Genomic DNA, 19,236 nt, shown 5'->3' with positions numbered 1-19,236 from the left:
ATCATACATATTTGAAACATATTATCCTAAACATCCATTCGCCCATCTGCTACAGCGGGGAACAATGCTAACACGCTAGGCCCCAATTGTAAAGTCGTAACGACAGCGGCCAAAACCCGCCACGACATGCCAATGGCCTACGAACCGTCCATTGCATGCTAGACGATCCAGGATGAGACGGTTACCCCAGAAGTCCATGCTGGAGAGGTGCACGTAGAAGACTCAGTAACACTAGGCAAATCAGGAAAGGAGGTTGACACCCAGACACTTTTCACAACTAGAGTTCGAGTTTAACTTTCATACAGTCTATGCTCTCAACTGCGAGCACTAAAAACAAATACTTTCACCATGTTTCCGCCCGGTCTCAAACCGGTGACCTTTGGCGTGTAAGGCGAACGTGATAACCACTACACTACGGAAACCTGTGAGAATGAAAAAAAAACTAGAAAATGTTGTCAGCAGAAGCTCCCGCATGAACAGGTTTTCAGCGCAGGTTTAAACACTTAATAATATGACGAGGCTATCGGTTCAAGAGGTGGCGTGGTGCCAAGTAGACGCTGCTGATGGTTCTGTTCAAGATAGACTCTTCACGAATAGCTGCTTGATAGTAAAGCAGGAGAAATCAAACATTAACTTTGTGTATCTCAAAACGATGAAACTGTTTCTGCCCGGTTTCGAACCGGGGACCTATCGCGTGTTAGCCGAACGTGATAATCACTACACAACGGAAACCTTTCAGCTTGAGCATAACCCTAGAAGACTCAGTAACGCTAGGCAAATCAGGAAAGGAGGTTGACACCCAGACACTTCTAAGGACTTCTCACAACTAGAGTTCGAGTTTAACATTCATACAGTCTATGCTCTCAACTGCGAGCGCTAAATACAAATACTTTCACCATGTTTCCACCCGGTCTCGCACCGGAGACCTTTCGCGTATTGGGCGAACATGATAACCACGACGCTACGGAAACCAATTAGATTGAGCAAAACCCTAGAAAATATTGTCATCAGAAGCACCCGCATGAACAGGTTTTCCGCGTTGGTTTAAATACTTAATAATATGACGAGGCTATCGGTTCAAGAGGTGGCGTGGTGCCAAGTAGACGCTGCTGATGGTTCTGTTCAAGATAGACTCTTCACGAATAGCTACTTGATAGTAAAGCAGGAGAATTTAAACATTAACTTTGTATACCTCAAAACAGTAATGCTGTTTCCGCCCGGTTTCGAACCGGGGACCTTTCGCGTGTGAGGCGCACGTGATAACCACTACACTACGGAAACACATACACTTAAAATCTGGCAACCCATTAGAATCCTGTCATCAACCGTCCAGTCGAGTTCACACCATTTAATGGAACCAGGGTCAGAGTGGTCAGGTGTGAATGTAAGTGGTTATATCATACATATTTGAAACATATTATCCTAAACATCCATTCGCCCATCTGCTACAGCGGGGAACAATGCTAACACGCTAGGCCCCAATTGTAAAGTCGTAACGACAGCGGCCAAAACCCGCCACGACATGCCAATGGCCTACGAACCGTCCATTGCATGCTAGACGATCCAGGATGAGACGGTTACCCCAGAAGTCCATGCTGGAGAGGTGCACGTAGAAGACTCAGTAACACTAGGCAAATCAGGAAAGGAGGTTGACACCCAGACACTTTTCACAACTAGAGTTCGAGTTTAACTTTCATACAGTCTATGCTCTCAACTGCGAGCACTAAAAACAAATACTTTCACCATGTTTCCGCCCGGTCTCAAACCGGTGACCTTTGGCGTGTAAGGCGAACGTGATAACCACTACACTACGGAAACCTGTGAGAATGAAAAAAAAACTAGAAAATGTTGTCAGCAGAAGCTCCCGCATGAACAGGTTTTCAGCGCAGGTTTAAACACTTAATAATATGACGAGGCTATCGGTTGAAGAGGTGGCGTGGTGCCAAGTAGACGCTGCTGAAGTTTCTGTTCCAGATAGCCTTTTCCCGAATAGCTGCTTGATTGTAAAGCAGGAGAATTTAAACATTAACTTTGTATATCTCAAAACGATGAAACTGTTTCTGCCCGGTTTCGAACCGGGGACCTATCGCGTGTTAGGCGAACGTGATAATCACTACACAACGGAAACCTTTAAGCTTGAGCATAACCCTAGAAGACTCATTAACGCTAGGCAAAGCAGGAAAGCAGGTTGACACCCTGACACTTCTCACAACTAGAGTTCAACTTTCATACAGTCTATGCTCTCAACTGCGAGCGCTAAATACCAATACCTTCACCATGTTTCCGCCCGGTCTCGAACCGGGGACCTTTCGCGTGTTAGGCGAACGTGATAACCACTACACTACGGATACCAGTTAGATTGAGGAAAACCCTAGAAAATTTTGTCAGCAGAAGCTCCCGCATGAACAGGTTTTCAGCGCAGGTTTAAACACTTAATAATAAGGCGAGGCTATCGGTTGAAGAGGTGGCGTGGTGCCAAGTAGACGCTGCTGAAGTTTCTACGTAGACGCTGCTGAAGTGAGGCGAACGTGATAACCACTACACTACGGAAACACATACACTTTGAATCTGGCAACCCATCAGAATCCTGTCATCAACCGTCCAGTCGAGTTCACACCATTTAATGGAACCAGGGTCAGAGTGGTCAGGTGTGAATGTAAGTGGTTATATCATACATTTTTGAAACATATTATCCTTAACATCCATTCGCCCATCTGCTACAGCGGGGAACAATGCTAACACGCTAGGCCTCAATTGTAAAGTCGTAACGACAGCGACCAAAGCCTGCCACGACATGCCAATGGCCTACGAACCGTCCATTGCATGCTAGACGATCCAGGATGAGACGGTTACCCCAGAGGTCCATGCTGGAGAGGTGCACGTAGAAGACTCAGTAACGCCAGGCAAATCAGGAAAACAGGTTGACACCCAGACACTTCTCACAACTAGAGTTCAACTTTCATACAGTCTATGCTCTCAACTGCGAGCTCCCGCATGAACAGGTTTTCAGCGCAGGTTTAAACACTTAATAATAAGGCGAGGCTATCGGTTGAAGAGGTGGCGTGGTGCCAAGTAGACGCTGCTGAAGTTTCTGTTCCAGATAGACTTTTCCCGAAAAGCTGCTTGATAGTAAAGCAGGAGAATTTAAACATTAACTCTGTATATCTCAAAACGATGAAACTGTTTCTGCCCGGTTTCGAACCGGGGACCTTTCGCGTGTTGGGCGAACGTGATAAACACAACACAACGGAAACCTGTTAGCTTTAGCATAACCCTAGAAAATTTTGTCAGCAGAAGCTCCCACATGAACAGGTTTTCAGCGCAGGTTTAAACACTTAATAATATGACGAGGCTATCGGTTGAAGAGGTGGCGTGGTGCCAAGTAGACGCTGCTGATGGTTCTGTTCAAGATAGACTCTTCACGAATAGCTACTTGATAGTAAAGCAGGAGAATTTAAACATTAACTTTGTATACCTCAAAACAATAATGCTGTTTCCCCCCAGTTTCAAACCGGGGACCTTTCACTTGTGAGGAGAACGTGATAACCACTACACTACAGAAACACATACACTTACAATCTGGCAACCCATCAGAATCCTGTCATCAACCGTCCAGTCGAGTTCACACCATTTAATGGAACCAGGGTCAGAGTGGTCAGGTGTGAATGTAAGTGGTTATATCATACATATTTGAAACATATTATCCTAAACATCCATTCGCCCATCTGCTACAGCGGGGAACAATACTAACACGCTAGGCCTCAATTGTAAAGTCGTAACGACAGCGGCCACAGCCCGCCACGACATGCCAATGGCCTACGAACCGTCCATTTCATGCTAGACGATCCAGGATGAGACGGTTACCCCAGAAGTCCATGCTGGAGAGGTGCACGTAGAAGACTCAGTAACGCTTGGCAAATCAGGAAAGGAGGTTGACACCCAGACACTTCTCACAACTAGAGTTCAACTTTCATACAGTCTATGCTCTCAACTGCGAGCACTAAATACAAATACTTTCACCATGTTTCCGCCCGGTCTCGAACCGGGGACCTTTCACGTGTTAGGCGAACGTGATAACCACTGCACTACGGAAACCAGTTAGTTTGAGCAAAACCCTAGAAAATTTTGTCAGCAGAAGCTCCCGCATGAACAGGTTTTCAGCGCATGTTTAAACACTTAATAATATGACGAGGCTATCGGTTGAAGAGGTGGCGTGGTGCCAAGTAGACGCTGCTGAAGGCTCTGTTCCAGATAGACTCATCACGAATAGCTGCTTGATAGTAAAGCAGGAGAATTTAAACATTAACTTTGTTGATCTCAATAAAGTATTGCTGTTTCCGCCCGGTTTCGAACCGGGGACCTTTCGCGTGTGAGGCGCACGTGATAACCACTACACTACGGAAACACATACACTTAAAATCTGGCAACCCATTAGAATCCTGTCATCAACCGTCCAGTCGAGTTCACACCATTTAATGGAACCAGGGTCAGAGTGGTCAGGTGTGAATGTAAGTGGTTATATCATACATATTTGAAACATATTATCCTAAACATCCATACGCCCATCTGCTACAGCGGGGAACAATGCTAACACGCTAGGCCCCAATTGTAAAGTCGTAACGACAGCGGCCAAAACCCGCCACGACATGCCAATGGCCTACGAACCGTCCATTGCATGCTAGACGATCCAGGATGAGACGGTTACCCCAGAAGTCCATGCTGGAGAGGTGCACGTAGAAGACTCAGTAACACTAGGCAAATCAGGAAAGGAGGTTGACACCCAGACACTTTTCACAACTAGAGTTTGAGTTTAACTTTCATACAGTCTATGCTCTCAACTGCGAGCACTAAAAACAAATACTTTCACCATGTTTCCGCCCGGTCTCAAACCGGTGACCTTTGGCGTGTAAGGCGAACGTGATAACCACTACACTACGGAAACCTGTGAGAATGAAAAAAAAACTAGAAAATGTTGTCAGCAGAAGCTCCCGCATGAACAGGTTTTCAGCGCAGGTTTAAACACTTAATAATATGACGAGGCTATCGGTTCAAGAGGTGGCGTGGTGCCAAGTAGACGCTGCTGATGGTTCTGTTCAAGATAGACTCTTCACGAATAGCTGCTTGATAGTAAAGCAGGAGAAATCAAACATTAACTTTGTGTATCTCAAAACGATGAAACTGTTTCTGCCCGGTTTCGAACCGGGGACCTATCGCGTGTTAGCCGAACGTGATAATCACTACACAACGGAAACCTTTCAGCTTGAGCATAACCCTAGAAGACTCAGTAACGCTAGGCAAATCAGGAAAGGAGGTTGACACCCAGACACTTCTAAGGACTTCTCACAACTAGAGTTCGAGTTTAACATTCATACAGTCTATGCTCTCAACTGCGAGCGCTAAATACAAATACTTTCACCATGTTTCCACCCGGTCTCGCACCGGAGACCTTTCGCGTATTGGGCGAACATGATAACCACGACGCTACGGAAACCAATTAGATTGAGCAAAACCCTAGAAAATATTGTCATCAGAAGCACCCGCATGAACAGGTTTTCCGCGTTGGTTTAAATACTTAATAATATGACGAGGCTATCGGTTCAAGAGGTGGCGTGGTGCCAAGTAGACGCTGCTGATGGTTCTGTTCAAGATAGACTCTTCACGAATAGCTACATGATAGTAAAGCAGGAGAATTTAAACATTAACTTTGTATACCTCAAAACAGTAATGCTGTTTCCGCCCGGTTTCGAACCGGGGACCTTTCGCGTGTGAGGCGCACGTGATAACCACTACACTACGGAAACACATACACTTAAAATCTGGCAACCCATTAGAATCCTGTCATCAACCGTCCAGTCGAGTTCACACCATTTAATGGAACCAGGGTCAGAGTGGTCAGGTGTGAATGTAAGTGGTTATATCATACATATTTGAAACATATTATCCTAAACATCCATTCGCCCATCTGCTACAGCGGGGAACAATGCTAACACGCTAGGCCCCAATTGTAAAGTCGTAACGACAGCGGCCAAAACCCGCCACGACATGCCAATGGCCTACGAACCGTCCATTGCATGCTAGACGATCCAGGATGAGACGGTTACCCCAGAAGTCCATGCTGGAGAGGTGCACGTAGAAGACTCAGTAACACTAGGCAAATCAGGAAAGGAGGTTGACACCCAGACACTTTTCACAACTAGAGTTCGAGTTTAACTTTCATACAGTCTATGCTCTCAACTGCGAGCACTAAAAACAAATACTTTCACCATGTTTCCGCCCGGTCTCAAACCGGTGACCTTTGGCGTGTAAGGCGAACGTGATAACCACTACACTACGGAAACCTGTGAGAATGAAAAAAAAACTAGAAAATGTTGTCAGCAGAAGCTCCCGCATGAACAGGTTTTCAGCGCAGGTTTAAACACTTAATAATATGACGAGGCTATCGGTTGAAGAGGTGGCGTGGTGCCAAGTAGACGCTGCTGAAGTTTCTGTTCCAGATAGCCTTTTCCCGAATAGCTGCTTGATTGTAAAGCAGGAGAATTTAAACATTAACTTTGTATATCTCAAAACGATGAAACTGTTTCTGCCCGGTTTCGAACCGGGGACCTATCGCGTGTTAGGCGAACGTGATAATCACTACACAACGGAAACCTTTAAGCTTGAGCATAACCCTAGAAGACTCATTAACGCTAGGCAAATCAGGAAAGCAGGTTGACACCCTGACACTTCTCACAACTAGAGTTCAACTTTCATACAGTCTATGCTCTCAACTGCGAGCGCTAAATACCAATACCTTCACCATGTTTCCGCCCGGTCTCGAACCGGGGACCTTTCGCGTGTTAGGCGAACGTGATAACCACTACACTACGGATACCAGTTAGATTGAGGAAAACCCTAGAAAATTTTGTCAGCAGAAGCTCCCGCATGAACAGGTTTTCAGCGCAGGTTTAAACACTTAATAATAAGGCGAGGCTATCGGTTGAAGAGGTGGCGTGGTGCCAAGTAGACGCTGCTGAAGTTTCTACGTAGACGCTGCTGAAGTGAGGCGAACGTGATAACCACTACACTACGGAAACACATACACTTTGAATCTGGCAACCCATCAGAATCCTGTCATCAACCGTCCAGTCGAGTTCACACCATTTAATGGAACCAGGGTCAGAGTGGTCAGGTGTGAATGTAAGTGGTTATATCATACATATTTGAAACATATTATCCTTAACATCCATTCGCCCATCTGCTACAGCGGGGAACAATGCTAACACGCTAGGCCTCAATTGTAAAGTCGTAACGACAGCGACCAAAGCCTGCCACGACATGCCAATGGCCTACGAACCGTCCATTGCATGCTAGACGATCCAGGATGAGACGGTTACCCCAGAGGTCCATGCTGGAGAGGTGCACGTAGAAGACTCAGTAACGCCAGGCAAATCAGGAAAACAGGTTGACACCCAGACACTTCTCACAACTAGAGTTCAACTTTCATACAGTCTATGCTCTCAACTGCGAGCTCCCGCATGAACAGGTTTTCAGCGCAGGTTTAAACACTTAATAATAAGGCGAGGCTATCGGTTGAAGAGGTGGCGTGGTGCCAAGTAGACGCTGCTGAAGTTTCTGTTCCAGATAGACTTTTCCCGAAAAGCTGCTTGATAGTAAAGCAGGAGAATTTAAACATTAACTCTGTATATCTCAAAACGATGAAACTGTTTCTGCCCGGTTTCGAACCGGGGACCTTTCGCGTGTTAGGCGAACGTGATAAACACAACACAACGGAAACCTGTTAGCTTTAGCATAACCCTAGAAAATTTTGTCAGCAGAAGCTCCCACATGAACAGGTTTTCAGCGCAGGTTTAAACACTTAATAATATGACGAGGCTATCGGTTGAAGAGGTGGCGTGGTGCCAAGTAGACGCTGCTGATGGTTCTGTTCAAGATAGACTCTTCACGAATAGCTACTTGATAGTAAAGCAGGAGAATTTAAACATTAACTTTGTATACCTCAAAACAATAATGCTGTTTCCGCCCAGTTTCAAACCGGGGACCTTTCACTTGTGAGGAGAACGTGATAACCACTACACTACAGAAACACATACACTTACAATCTGGCAACCCATCAGAATCCTGTCATCAACCGTCCAGTCGAGTTCACACCATTTAATGGAACCAGGGTCAGAGTGGTCAGGTGTGAATGTAAGTGGTTATATCATACATATTTGAAACATATTATCCTAAACATCCATTCGCCCATCTGCTACAGCGGGGAACAATACTAACACGCTAGGCCTCAATTGTAAAGTCGTAACGACAGCGGCCACAGCCCGCCACGACATGCCAATGGCCTACGAACCGTCCATTTCATGCTAGACGATCCAGGATGAGACGGTTACCCCAGAAGTCCATGCTGGAGAGGTGCACGTAGAAGACTCAGTAACGCTTGGCAAATCAGGAAAGGAGGTTGACACCCAGACACTTCTCACAACTAGAGTTCAACTTTCATACAGTCTATGCTCTCAACTGCGAGCACTAAATACAAATACTTTCACCATGTTTCCGCCCGGTCTCGAACCGGGGACCTTTCACGTGTTAGGCGAACGTGATAACCACTGCACTACGGAAACCAGTTAGTTTGAGCAAAACCCTAGAAAATTTTGTCAGCAGAAGCTCCCGCATGAACAGGTTTTCAGCGCATGTTTAAACACTTAATAATATGACGAGGCTATCGGTTGAAGAGGTGGCGTGGTGCCAAGTAGACGCTGCTGAAGGCTCTGTTCCAGATAGACTCATCACGAATAGCTGCTTGATAGTAAAGCAGGAGAATTTAAACATTAACTTTGTTGATCTCAATAAAGTATTGCTGTTTCCGCCCGGTTTCGAACCGGGGACCTTTCGCGTGTGAGGCGCACGTGATAACCACTACACTACGGAAACACATACACTTAAAATCTGGCAACCCATTAGAATCCTGTCATCAACCGTCCAGTCGAGTTCACACCATTTAATGGAACCAGGGTCAGAGTGGTCAGGTGTGAATGTAAGTGGTTATATCATACATATTTGAAACATATTATCCTAAACATCCATTCGCCCATCTGCTACAGCGGGGAACAATGCTAACACGCTAGGCCCCAATTGTAAAGTCGTAACGACAGCGGCCAAAACCCGCCACGACATGCCAATGGCCTACGAACCGTCCATTGCATGCTAGACGATCCAGGATGAGACGGTTACCCCAGAAGTCCATGCTGGAGAGGTGCACGTAGAAGACTCAGTAACACTAGGCAAATCAGGAAAGGAGGTTGACACCCAGACACTTTTCACAACTCGAGTTCGAGTTTAACTTTCATACAGTCTATGCTCTCAACTGCAAGCACTAAAAATAAATACTTTCACCATGTTTCCGCCCGGTCTCAAACCGGTGACCTTTGGCGTGTAAGGCGAACGTGATAACCACTACACTACGGAAACCTGTGAGAATGAAAAAAAAACTAGAAAATGTTGTCAGCAGAAGCTCCCGCATGAACAGGTTTTCAGCGCAGGTTTAAACACTTAATAATATGACGAGGCTATCGGTTCAAGAGGTGGCGTGGTGCCAAGTAGACGCTGCTGATGGTTCTGTTCAAGATAGACTCTTCACGAATAGCTGCTTGATAGTAAAGCAGGAGAAATCAAACATTAACTTTGTGTATCTCAAAACGATGAAACTGTTTCTGCCCGGTTTCGAACCGGGGACCTATCGCGTGTTAGCCGAACGTGATAATCACTACACAACGGAAACCTTTCAGCTTGAGCACAACCCTAGAAGACTCAGTAACGCTAGGCAAATCAGGAAAGGAGGTTGACACCCAGACACTTCTAAGGACTTCTCACAACTAGAGTTCGAGTTTAACATTCATACAGTCTATGCTCTCAACTGCGAGCGCTAAATACAAATACTTTCACCATGTTTCCACCCGGTCTCGCACCGGAGACCTTTCGCGTATTGGGCGAACATGATAACCACGACGCTACGGAAACCAATTAGATTGAGCAAAACCCTAGAAAATATTGTCATCAGAAGCACCCGCATGAACAGGTTTTCCGCGTTGGTTTAAATACTTAATAATATGACGAGGCTATCGGTTCAAGAGGTGGCGTGGTGCCAAGTAGACGCTGCTGATGGTTCTGTTCAAGATAGACTCTTCACGAATAGCTACTTGATAGTAAAGCAGGAGAATTTAAACATTAACTTTGTATACCTCAAAACAGTAATGCTGTTTCCGCCCGGTTTCGAACCGGGGACCTTTCGCGTGTGAGGCGCACGTGATAACCACTACACTACGGAAACACATACACTTAAAATCTGGCAACCCATTAGAATCCTGTCATCAACCGTCCAGTCGAGTTCACACCATTTAATGGAACCAGGGTCAGAGTGGTCAGGTGTGAATGTAAGTGGTTATATCATACATATTTGAAACATATTATCCTAAACATCCATTCGCCCATCTGCTACAGCGGGGAACAATGCTAACACGCTAGGCCCCAATTGTAAAGTCGTAACGACAGCGGCCAAAACCCGCCACGACATGCCAATGGCCTACGAACCGTCCATTGCATGCTAGACGATCCAGGATGAGACGGTTACCCCAGAAGTCCATGCTGGAGAGGTGCACGTAGAAGACTCAGTAACACTAGGCAAATCAGGAAAGGAGGTTGACACCCAGACACTTTTCACAACTAGAGTTCGAGTTTAACTTTCATACAGTCTATGCTCTCAACTGCGAGCACTAAAAACAAATACTTTCACCATGTTTCCGCCCGGTCTCAAACCGGTGACCTTTGGCGTGTAAGGCGAACGTGATAACCACTACACTACGGAAACCTGTGAGAATGAAAAAAAAACTAGAAAATGTTGTCAGCAGAAGCTCCCGCATGAACAGGTTTTCAGCGCAGGTTTAAACACTTAATAATATGACGAGGCTATCGGTTGAAGAGGTGGCGTGGTGCCAAGTAGACGCTGCTGAAGTTTCTGTTCCAGATAGCCTTTTCCCGAATAGCTGCTTGATTGTAAAGCAGGAGAATTTAAACATTAACTTTGTATATCTCAAAACGATGAAACTGTTTCTGCCCGGTTTCGAACCGGGGACCTATCGCGTGTTAGGCGAACGTGATAATGACTACACAACGGAAACCTTTAAGCTTGAGCATAACCCTAGAAGACTCATTAACGCTAGGCAAATCAGGAAAGCAGGTTGACACCCTGACACTTCTCACAACTAGAGTTCAACTTTCATACAGTCTATGCTCTCAACTGCGAGCGCTAAATACCAATACCTTCACCATGTTTCCGCCCGGTCTCGAACCGGGGACCTTTCGCGTGTTAGGCGAACGTGATAACCACTACACTACGGATACCAGTTAGATTGAGGAAAACCCTAGAAAATTTTGTCAGCAGAAGCTCCCGCATGAACAGGTTTTCAGCGCAGGTTTAAACACTTAATAATAAGGCGAGGCTATCGGTTGAAGAGGTGGCGTGGTGCCAAGTAGACGCTGCTGAAGTTTCTACGTAGACGCTGCTGAAGTGAGGCGAACGTGATAACCACTACACTACGGAAACACATACACTTTGAATCTGGCAACCCATCAGAATCCTATCATCAACCGTCCAGTCGAGTTCACACCATTTAATGGAACCAGGGTCAGAGTGGTCAGGTGTGAATGTAAGTGGTTATATCATACATATTTGAAACATATTATCCTTAACATCCATTCGCCCATCTGCTACAGCGGGGAACAATGCTAACACGCTAGGCCTCAATTGTAAAGTCGTAACGACAGCGACCAAAGCCTGCCACGACATGCCAATGGCCTACGAACCGTCCATTGCATGCTAGACGATCCAGGATGAGACGGTTACCCCAGAGGTCCATGCTGGAGAGGTGCACGTAGAAGACTCAGTAACGCCAGGCAAATCAGGAAAACAGGTTGACACCCAGACACTTCTCACAACTAGAGTTCAACTTTCATACAGTCTATGCTCTCAACTGCGAGCTCCCGCATGAACAGGTTTTCAGCGCAGGTTTAAACACTTAATAATAAGGCGAGGCTATCGGTTGAAGAGGTGGCGTGGTGCCAAGTAGACGCTGCTGAAGTTTCTGTTCCAGATAGACTTTTCCCGAAAAGCTGCTTGATAGTAAAGCAGGAGAATTTAAACATTAACTCTGTATATCTCAAAACGATGAAACTGTTTCTGCCCGGTTTCGAACCGGGGACCTTTCGCGTGTTAGGCGAACGTGATAAACACAACACAACGGAAACCTGTTAGCTTGAGCATAACCCTAGAAAATTTTGTCAGCAGAAGCTCCCACATGAACAGGTTTTCAGCCCAGGTTTAAACACTTAATAATATGACGAGGCTATCGGTTGAAGAGGTGGCGTGGTGCCAAGTAGACGCTGCTGATGGTTCTGTTCAAGATAGACTCTTCACGAATAGCTACTTGATAGTAAAGCAGGAGAATTTAAACATTAACTTTGTATACCTCAAAACAATAATGCTGTTTCCGCCCAGTTTCAAACCGGGGACCTATCACTTGTGAGGAGAACGTGATAACCACTACACTACAGAAACACATACACTTACAATCTGGCAACCCATCAGAATCCTGTCATCAACCGTCCAGTCGAGTTCACACCATTTAATGGAACCAGGGTCAGAGTGGTCAGGTGTGAATGTAAGTGGTTATATCATACATATTTGAAACATATTATCCTAAACATCCATTCGCCCATCTGCTACAGCGGGGAACAATACTAACACGCTAGGCCTCAATTGTAAAGTCGTAACGACAGCGGCCACAGCCCGCCACGACATGCCAATGGCCTACGAACCGTCCATTTCATGCTAGACGATCCAGGATGAGACGGTTACCCCAGAAGTCCATGCTGGAGAGGTGCACGTAGAAGACTCAGTAACGCTTGGCAAATCAGGAAAGGAGGTTGACACCCAGACACTTCTCACAACTAGAGTTCAACTTTCATACAGTCTATGCTCTCAACTGCAAGCACTAAATACAAATACTTTCACCATGTTTCCGCCCGGTCTCGAACCGGGGACCTTTCACGTGTTAGGCGAACGTGATAACCACTGCACTACGGAAACCATTTAGTTTGAGCAAAACCCTAGAAAATTTTGTCAGCAGAAGCTCCCGCATGAACAGGTTTTCAGCGCATGTTTAAACACTTAATAATATGACGAGGCTATCGGTTGAAGAGGTGGCGTGGTGCCAAGTAGACGCTGCTGAAGGCTCTGTTCCAGATAGACTCATCACGAATAGCTGCTTGATAGTAAAGCAGGAGAATTTAAACATTAACTTTGTTGATCTCAATAAAGTATTGCTGTTTCCGCCCGGTTTCGAACCGGGGACCTTTCGCGTGTGAGGCGAACGTGATAACCACTACACTACGAAAACACATACACTGTGAATCTGGCAACCCATCAGAATCCCGTCATCAACCGTCCAGTCTAGTTCACAACATTTAATGGAACCAGGGTCAGAGTGGTCAGGTGTGAATGTAAGTGGTTATATCATACATATTTGAAACATATTATCCTAAACATCCATTCGCCCATCTGCTACCGCGGGGAACAATCCTAGCACGCTAGGCCTCAATTGTAAAGTCGTAACGACAGCGGCCAAAGCCCGCCACGACATGCTAATGGACTACGAACCGTCCATTGCACGCTAGACGATCCAGGATGAGACGGTTACCCCAGAAGTCCATGCTGGAGAGGTGCACGTAGAAGACTCAGTAACGCTAGGCAAAACAGGAAAGGAGGTTGACACCCAGACACTCCTAAGAACTTCTCACAACTAGAGTTAGAGTTTAACTTTCATAGAGTCTATGCTCTCAACTGCGAGCACTAAATACAGATACTTTCACCATGTTTCCGCCCGGTCTCAAACCGGGGACCTTTCGCGTGTAAGGCGAACGTGATAACCACTACACTACGGAAACCTGTGAGAATAAAAAAAAAACCTAGAAAATATTGTCATCAGAAGCACCCGCATGAACAGGTTTTCCGCGTTGGTTTAAATACTTAATAATATGACGAGGCTATCGGTTCAAGAGGTGGCGTGGTGCCAAGTAGACGCTGCTGAAGTTTCTGTTCCAGATAGCCTTTTCCCGAATAGCTGCTTGATTGTAAAGCAGGAGAATTTAAACATTAACTTTGTATATCTCAAAACGATGAAACTGTTTCTGCCCGGTTTCGAACCGGGGACCTATCGCGTGTTAGGCGAACGTGATAATGACTACACAACGGAAACCTTTAAGCTTGAGCATAACCCTAGAAGACTCATTAACGCTAGGCAAATCAGGAAAGCAGGTTGACACCCTGACACTTCTCACAACTAGAGTTCAACTTTCATACAGTCTATGCTCTCAACTGCGAGCGCTAAATACCAATACTTTCACCATGTTTCCGTCCGGTCTCGAACCGGGGACCTTTCGCGTGTTAGGCGAACGTGATAACCACTACACTACGGATACCAGTTAGATTGAGGAAAACCCTAGAAAATTTTGTCAGCAGAAGCTCCCGCATGAACAGGTTTTCAGCGCAGGTTTAAACACTTAATAATAAGGCGAGGCTATCGGTTGAAGAGGTGGCGTGGTGCCAAGTAGACGCTGCTGAAGTTTCTACGTAGACGCTGCTGAAGTGAGGCGAACGTGATAACCACTACACTACGGAAACACATACACTTTGAATCTGGCAACCCATCAGAATCCTGTCATCAACCGTCCAGTCGAGTTCACACCATTTAATGGAACCAGGGTCAGAGTGGTCAGGTGTGAATGTAAGTGGTTATATCATACATATTTGAAACATATTATCCTTAACATCCATTCGCCCATCTGCTACAGCGGGGAACAATGCTAACACGCTAGGCCTCAATTGTAAAGTCGTAACGACAGCGACCAAAGCCTGCCACGACATGCCAATGGCCTACGAACCGTCCATTGCATGCTAGACGATCCAGGATGAGACGGTTACCCCAGAGGTCCATGCTGGAGAGGTGCACGTAGAAGACTCAGTAACGCCAGGCAAATCAGGAAAACAGGTTGACACCCAGACACTTCTCACAACTAGAGTTCAACTTTCATACAGTCTATGCTCTCAACTGCGAGCTCCCGCATGAACAGGTTTTCAGCGCAGGTTTAAACACTTAATAATAAGGCGAGGCTATCGGTTGAAGAGGTGGCGTGGTGCCAAGTAGACGCTGCTGAAGTTTCTGTTCCAGATAGACTTTTCCCGAAAAGCTGCTTGATAGTAAAGCAGGAGAATTTAAACATTAACTCTGTATATCTCAAAACGATGAAACTGTTTCTGCCCGGTTTCGAACCGGGGACCTTTCGCGTGTTAGGCGAACGTGATAAACACAACACAACGGAAACCTGTTAGCTTGAGCAAAACCCTAGAAAATTTTGTCAGCAGAAGCTCCCACATGAACAGGTTTTCAGCGCAGGTTTAAACACTTAATAATATGACGAGGCTATCGGTTGAAGAGGTGGCGTGGTGCCAAGTAGACGCTGCTGATGGTTCTGTTCAAGATAGACTCTTCACGAATAGCTACTTGATAGTAAAGCAGGAGAATTTAAACATTAACTTTGTATACCTCAAAACAATAATGCTGTTTCCGCCCAGTTTCGAACAGGGGACCTTTCACTTGTGAGGCGAACGTGATAACCACTACACTACAGAAACACATACACTTACAATCTGGCAACCCATCAGAATCCTGTCATCAACCGTCCAGTCGAGTTCACACCATTTAATGGAACCAGGGTCAGAGTGGTCAGGTGTGAATGTAAGTGGTTATATCATACATATTTGAAACATATTATCCTAAACATCCATTCGCCCATCTGCTACAGCGGGGAACAATACTAACACGCTAGGCCTCAATTGTAAAGTCGTAACGACAGCGGCCACAGCCCGCCACGACATGCCAATGGCCTACGAACCGTCCATTTCATGCTAGACGATCCAGGATGAGACGGTTACCCCAGAAGTCCATGCTGGAGAGGTGCACGTAGAAGACTCAGTAACGCTTGGCAAATCAGGAAAGGAGGTTGACACCCAGACACTTCTCACAACTAGAGTTTAACTTTCATACAGTCTATGCTCTCAACTGCGAGCACTAAATACAAATACTTTCACCATGTTTCCGCCCGGTCTCGAACCGGGGACCTTTCACGTGTTAGGCGAACGTGATAACCACTGCACTACGGAAACCAGTTAGTTTGAGCAAAACCCTAGAAAATGTTGTCAGCAGAAGCTCCCGCATGAACAGGTTTTCAGCGCAGGTTTAAACACTTAATAATATGACGAGGCTATCGGTTGAAGAGGTGGCGTGGTGCCAAGTAGACGCTGCTGAAGGCTCTGTTCCAGATAGACTCATCACGAATAGCTGCTTGATAGTAAAGCAGGAGAATTTAAACATTAACTTTGTTGATCTCAATAAAGTATTGCTGTTTCCGCCCGGTTTCGAACCGGGGACCTTTCGCGTGGGAGCCGAGAATAGTCGTCCTTAACTTCCTTAACTTTTCCCATTCATTCTCTATGGTAGTTCTTATCACTACGGATGTAATATTTTTCTGGCCACAAGCGGGATTTTGGTGGCGCTGTTTCCCCCCTCGGCAGAAGTAAGGGGATGATTTATTTTCTGAGTGACAGACAGCATCGAACGTTCTCGGGCGTTGAACGTTCTGGAAGAGTTGACAATTATTTTCATCCGTGGACAAGTTAACTTTTCGCCAGGAGACACCAAGTTAACAACAACAAGTTAGCTTTTCAATTGTAAGTTGGACCTATTGTTTTTAACTCGTAAATTCACTTTTATACGTAACGTTATATGTTACAACAGCTTCTAAATAATATTACTGTGTACACACTGTAAGAGCCATCTGTCAAGTCAGCGTCACACTGAAATATCTCTATCTATATATATATAAATACAAATACCCCTCATTAATCGATACTCTCTGACTACTATCTGAAGGGGGATTAGTATTGTCTCAGTTAAGTTAAGTTAATTTACGTGGGTTAAACCCACTAGACTCATTACAAATGCTCATTAATTTTGATATGAATAATGCTGTTAATATAACAGTATTATTATATAGCTTTAATTATTACTACATTACAATATAACTTATACTAGCTACTCTTACTGTATAATCATATACAACTATGTAATATGCATTATTTTTTGCAGTGAAAAGAAATCATGAATCCCGTCAGCTTCTTCCCCGGAAAGATGACGGTGACATTTAGGAGGGGACCATCGGGTCATCTGCGGCAGGACCCATCCTCTGAGGCCATGAGGATAAAACATAATCCTGGGCTTCAGGTCAATAGTCCCGCTGAGAAACCTGAGCTAGTGAAGACCAGCGCTCGCACTGTGGTCATCCAGCGAGGAGGGGATGTGTCGGACCGACAGGAGGTGATGGGAGAGTACCTGCTGCAGTTTGGCAAGTACCAGGGAAAATCGTTCAAGTGGCTCCTCGAGAACGATGTTGGCTACACCATCTACCTGATGAAAAAGGTAGACGATGAGGAGAGAGCCGGGACCTTCAACCCACAGGGACACAGTAAGGACAGCCTGCTGTCTTTTCTGGACTATGCCAGGAGCTTCCAGGAAATACAGGACCTGAGGAACTACCTGATCTCCAGGAACCCTGCTGAACCTGTGGCGTCAGAGGGGGACAATATTGTCGGCTTTGGTCGCAGGGCCAAAACCACCTGGAGGCAGATCTGGGAGAGCAGGGCGGATGGTTATGCTGCCTACATCTCACGCCAAAAGTGCATCAAAAACAGCAAGATGTACAACCTGCAGCAGTACATCCTCAAGCAGGAAAGGGCTGAATCCTGTCCAACACCTGCAGAAGGCTCCACTACATCTACTGCCTCCATCCCAACATCAGGCACTCTAGGTCAGTTCACAACAATATTCAAATACTGACTTCATGATCTTTGAATGTACCTAAAACACAATGAATGTTTTGTTTAATCTCCTGTCCAACACCTGCAGAAGGCTCCACCACATCTACTGCCTCCACCACATCTACTGCCTCCACCCCAACAGCAGGCACTCTAGGTCAGTTCACAACAATATTCAAATACTGACTTCATGATCTTTGAATGTACCTAAAACACAATGAATGTTTTGTTTAATCTCCTGTCAAACACCTGCAGAAGGCTCCACCACATCTACTGCCTCCACCACATCTACTGCCTCCACCCCAACAGCAGGCACTCTAGGTCAGTTCACAACAATATTCAAATACTGACTTCATGATCTTTGAATGTACCTAAAACACAATGAATGTTTTGTTTAATCTCCTAGTGATGGAGGAGGACGAGGAACTGGAGAGACAGATGTTGAACCTGTCTCCATCTTTATTTGACACCGGAGTAAGCAGGTGGATCATCAAGGGTGAAACCGTAACTCTTCCGGTACTTGATCAAATGTCCCCGGTGCTTTCAGGCCCACCAGCAGCAGTCCAGGGAAGAGCAGCTGTGGATCCAACGAAAGGTTTTTCTTCATCAGTGCGGACGGAGGATTCTGTTTACAACAGAATTCACCTGCCGTTACTATTTTTTGTCAACTAGTTTGTTATTTTGGCCGTGTTCTGGTCTGTACTGATGTTTGTGTTCTCTTGCTCTCCAACTAACCAAAGGAATTAACATGCCGTCGAAGATGGTAAGTGTTTTGTGTTATATGCATGCTTCATTTAAGCTGTCGTTCAAGGATTTGGCGTGTGAAATACCACAGAGGCTTAGATACAGGTTCACATGCCACATCTTTGATTGACCAGTGATATTCTTACTATATACTTATATTGCTTCTGTGCTTTACCTGTTCTCAGATGCTTAAACGATTTGTGTTATTACATTTCAAATACACAACAATTCAAAATTGAATGAAAAATGTTTAGTCTGTGCTACCAGTTAGCTGCAAAGACAACAGGTAAAGTCAGATTGCAAAGCATAAGAAACTTAAATGTGTGAGGAAAATGACACTGATTGTTTTTACAGCTCACAGGACGAAGCCACCAGCTACTGCTGCTAGACCTGCAGAACCGGATGACCCCACTGTGACTGCTGCGAAAGGTTATTATATTTGTTTCCTTCCCACTTCATCCTGGATGTCATTCAGATTGCATGACATTTATATGTTTTCCTTTTAATCCCATAGC

General features: G+C 45.4%; 1 protein-coding gene and 25 non-coding genes across 29 annotated transcripts; 1 reads left to right on the top strand and 25 right to left on the bottom strand.

Moving 5' to 3' along the window:
* Nucleotides 1–349: 349 nt before the first annotated feature.
* Nucleotides 350–422, bottom strand: trnav-uac (transfer RNA valine (anticodon UAC)). The gene has a single exon. It is a non-coding gene; the product is annotated as a tRNA-Val (tRNA).
* A 786-nt stretch (nucleotides 423–1,208) lies between these two features.
* On the bottom strand, nucleotides 1,209–1,281 carry trnav-cac (transfer RNA valine (anticodon CAC)). The gene has a single exon. It is a non-coding gene; the product is annotated as a tRNA-Val (tRNA).
* A 464-nt stretch (nucleotides 1,282–1,745) lies between these two features.
* Nucleotides 1,746–1,818, bottom strand: trnav-uac (transfer RNA valine (anticodon UAC)). The gene has a single exon. It is a non-coding gene; the product is annotated as a tRNA-Val (tRNA).
* Nucleotides 1,819–2,278: 460 nt separating this feature from the next.
* On the bottom strand, nucleotides 2,279–2,351 carry trnav-aac (transfer RNA valine (anticodon AAC)). The gene has a single exon. It is a non-coding gene; the product is annotated as a tRNA-Val (tRNA).
* A 1,671-nt stretch (nucleotides 2,352–4,022) lies between these two features.
* Nucleotides 4,023–4,095, bottom strand: trnav-aac (transfer RNA valine (anticodon AAC)). The gene has a single exon. It is a non-coding gene; the product is annotated as a tRNA-Val (tRNA).
* Nucleotides 4,096–4,332: 237 nt separating this feature from the next.
* On the bottom strand, nucleotides 4,333–4,405 carry trnav-cac (transfer RNA valine (anticodon CAC)). Its single transcript has one exon. It is a non-coding gene; the product is annotated as a tRNA-Val (tRNA).
* A 464-nt stretch (nucleotides 4,406–4,869) lies between these two features.
* Nucleotides 4,870–4,942, bottom strand: trnav-uac (transfer RNA valine (anticodon UAC)). Its single transcript has one exon. It is a non-coding gene; the product is annotated as a tRNA-Val (tRNA).
* A 786-nt stretch (nucleotides 4,943–5,728) lies between these two features.
* On the bottom strand, nucleotides 5,729–5,801 carry trnav-cac (transfer RNA valine (anticodon CAC)). Its single transcript has one exon. It is a non-coding gene; the product is annotated as a tRNA-Val (tRNA).
* Nucleotides 5,802–6,265: 464 nt separating this feature from the next.
* On the bottom strand, nucleotides 6,266–6,338 carry trnav-uac (transfer RNA valine (anticodon UAC)). Its single transcript has one exon. It is a non-coding gene; the product is annotated as a tRNA-Val (tRNA).
* A 460-nt stretch (nucleotides 6,339–6,798) lies between these two features.
* Nucleotides 6,799–6,871, bottom strand: trnav-aac (transfer RNA valine (anticodon AAC)). The gene has a single exon. It is a non-coding gene; the product is annotated as a tRNA-Val (tRNA).
* Nucleotides 6,872–7,701: 830 nt separating this feature from the next.
* Nucleotides 7,702–7,774, bottom strand: trnav-aac (transfer RNA valine (anticodon AAC)). Its single transcript has one exon. It is a non-coding gene; the product is annotated as a tRNA-Val (tRNA).
* Nucleotides 7,775–8,542: 768 nt separating this feature from the next.
* trnav-aac (transfer RNA valine (anticodon AAC)) lies at nucleotides 8,543–8,615 on the bottom strand. The gene has a single exon. It is a non-coding gene; the product is annotated as a tRNA-Val (tRNA).
* Nucleotides 8,616–8,852: 237 nt separating this feature from the next.
* trnav-cac (transfer RNA valine (anticodon CAC)) lies at nucleotides 8,853–8,925 on the bottom strand. The gene has a single exon. It is a non-coding gene; the product is annotated as a tRNA-Val (tRNA).
* Nucleotides 8,926–9,389: 464 nt separating this feature from the next.
* Nucleotides 9,390–9,462, bottom strand: trnav-uac (transfer RNA valine (anticodon UAC)). Its single transcript has one exon. It is a non-coding gene; the product is annotated as a tRNA-Val (tRNA).
* A 786-nt stretch (nucleotides 9,463–10,248) lies between these two features.
* Nucleotides 10,249–10,321, bottom strand: trnav-cac (transfer RNA valine (anticodon CAC)). Its single transcript has one exon. It is a non-coding gene; the product is annotated as a tRNA-Val (tRNA).
* Nucleotides 10,322–10,785: 464 nt separating this feature from the next.
* On the bottom strand, nucleotides 10,786–10,858 carry trnav-uac (transfer RNA valine (anticodon UAC)). The gene has a single exon. It is a non-coding gene; the product is annotated as a tRNA-Val (tRNA).
* A 460-nt stretch (nucleotides 10,859–11,318) lies between these two features.
* On the bottom strand, nucleotides 11,319–11,391 carry trnav-aac (transfer RNA valine (anticodon AAC)). Its single transcript has one exon. It is a non-coding gene; the product is annotated as a tRNA-Val (tRNA).
* Nucleotides 11,392–12,221: 830 nt separating this feature from the next.
* Nucleotides 12,222–12,294, bottom strand: trnav-aac (transfer RNA valine (anticodon AAC)). Its single transcript has one exon. It is a non-coding gene; the product is annotated as a tRNA-Val (tRNA).
* A 768-nt stretch (nucleotides 12,295–13,062) lies between these two features.
* trnav-aac (transfer RNA valine (anticodon AAC)) lies at nucleotides 13,063–13,135 on the bottom strand. Its single transcript has one exon. It is a non-coding gene; the product is annotated as a tRNA-Val (tRNA).
* A 237-nt stretch (nucleotides 13,136–13,372) lies between these two features.
* On the bottom strand, nucleotides 13,373–13,445 carry trnav-cac (transfer RNA valine (anticodon CAC)). The gene has a single exon. It is a non-coding gene; the product is annotated as a tRNA-Val (tRNA).
* Nucleotides 13,446–13,919: 474 nt separating this feature from the next.
* On the bottom strand, nucleotides 13,920–13,992 carry trnav-uac (transfer RNA valine (anticodon UAC)). The gene has a single exon. It is a non-coding gene; the product is annotated as a tRNA-Val (tRNA).
* A 461-nt stretch (nucleotides 13,993–14,453) lies between these two features.
* trnav-aac (transfer RNA valine (anticodon AAC)) lies at nucleotides 14,454–14,526 on the bottom strand. Its single transcript has one exon. It is a non-coding gene; the product is annotated as a tRNA-Val (tRNA).
* Nucleotides 14,527–15,356: 830 nt separating this feature from the next.
* Nucleotides 15,357–15,429, bottom strand: trnav-aac (transfer RNA valine (anticodon AAC)). Its single transcript has one exon. It is a non-coding gene; the product is annotated as a tRNA-Val (tRNA).
* Nucleotides 15,430–15,666: 237 nt separating this feature from the next.
* Nucleotides 15,667–15,739, bottom strand: trnav-cac (transfer RNA valine (anticodon CAC)). Its single transcript has one exon. It is a non-coding gene; the product is annotated as a tRNA-Val (tRNA).
* A 458-nt stretch (nucleotides 15,740–16,197) lies between these two features.
* trnav-aac (transfer RNA valine (anticodon AAC)) lies at nucleotides 16,198–16,270 on the bottom strand. The gene has a single exon. It is a non-coding gene; the product is annotated as a tRNA-Val (tRNA).
* A 261-nt stretch (nucleotides 16,271–16,531) lies between these two features.
* Nucleotides 16,532–19,150, top strand: LOC115544324 (uncharacterized). Of its 4 annotated transcripts, none has more exons than XM_030357210.1 (6): nucleotides 16,532–16,834; nucleotides 17,253–17,970; nucleotides 18,069–18,134; nucleotides 18,233–18,298; nucleotides 18,384–18,572; nucleotides 18,718–19,067. In XM_030357210.1, exons 2-6 carry the CDS (start codon nucleotides 17,265–17,267, stop codon nucleotides 18,849–18,851), a joined length of 1,161 nt encoding a protein of 386 aa, XP_030213070.1. In that variant the 5' UTR covers nucleotides 16,532–16,834; nucleotides 17,253–17,264; the 3' UTR covers nucleotides 18,852–19,067. The 4 variants fall into 4 exon arrangements, 3 of the variants coding, with proteins under 3 accessions (XP_030213070.1, XP_030213072.1, XP_030213071.1); XR_003976838.1 differs by adding an exon at nucleotides 19,076–19,150 and having other exon boundaries at nucleotides 16,534–16,834; nucleotides 18,384–18,740; XM_030357212.1 differs by lacking the exon at nucleotides 18,233–18,298.
* The last annotated feature ends 86 nt before the right edge of the window (nucleotides 19,151–19,236 follow it).

The sequence above is a fragment of the Gadus morhua genome, chromosome 5 (assembly GCF_902167405.1).
Source record: "Gadus morhua chromosome 5, gadMor3.0, whole genome shotgun sequence".
NCBI lineage: Eukaryota > Metazoa > Chordata > Actinopteri > Gadiformes > Gadidae > Gadus > Gadus morhua.
Note: the sequence above shows the minus strand (reverse complement) of the source record. Positions and strands in the feature narration are given on the sequence as shown.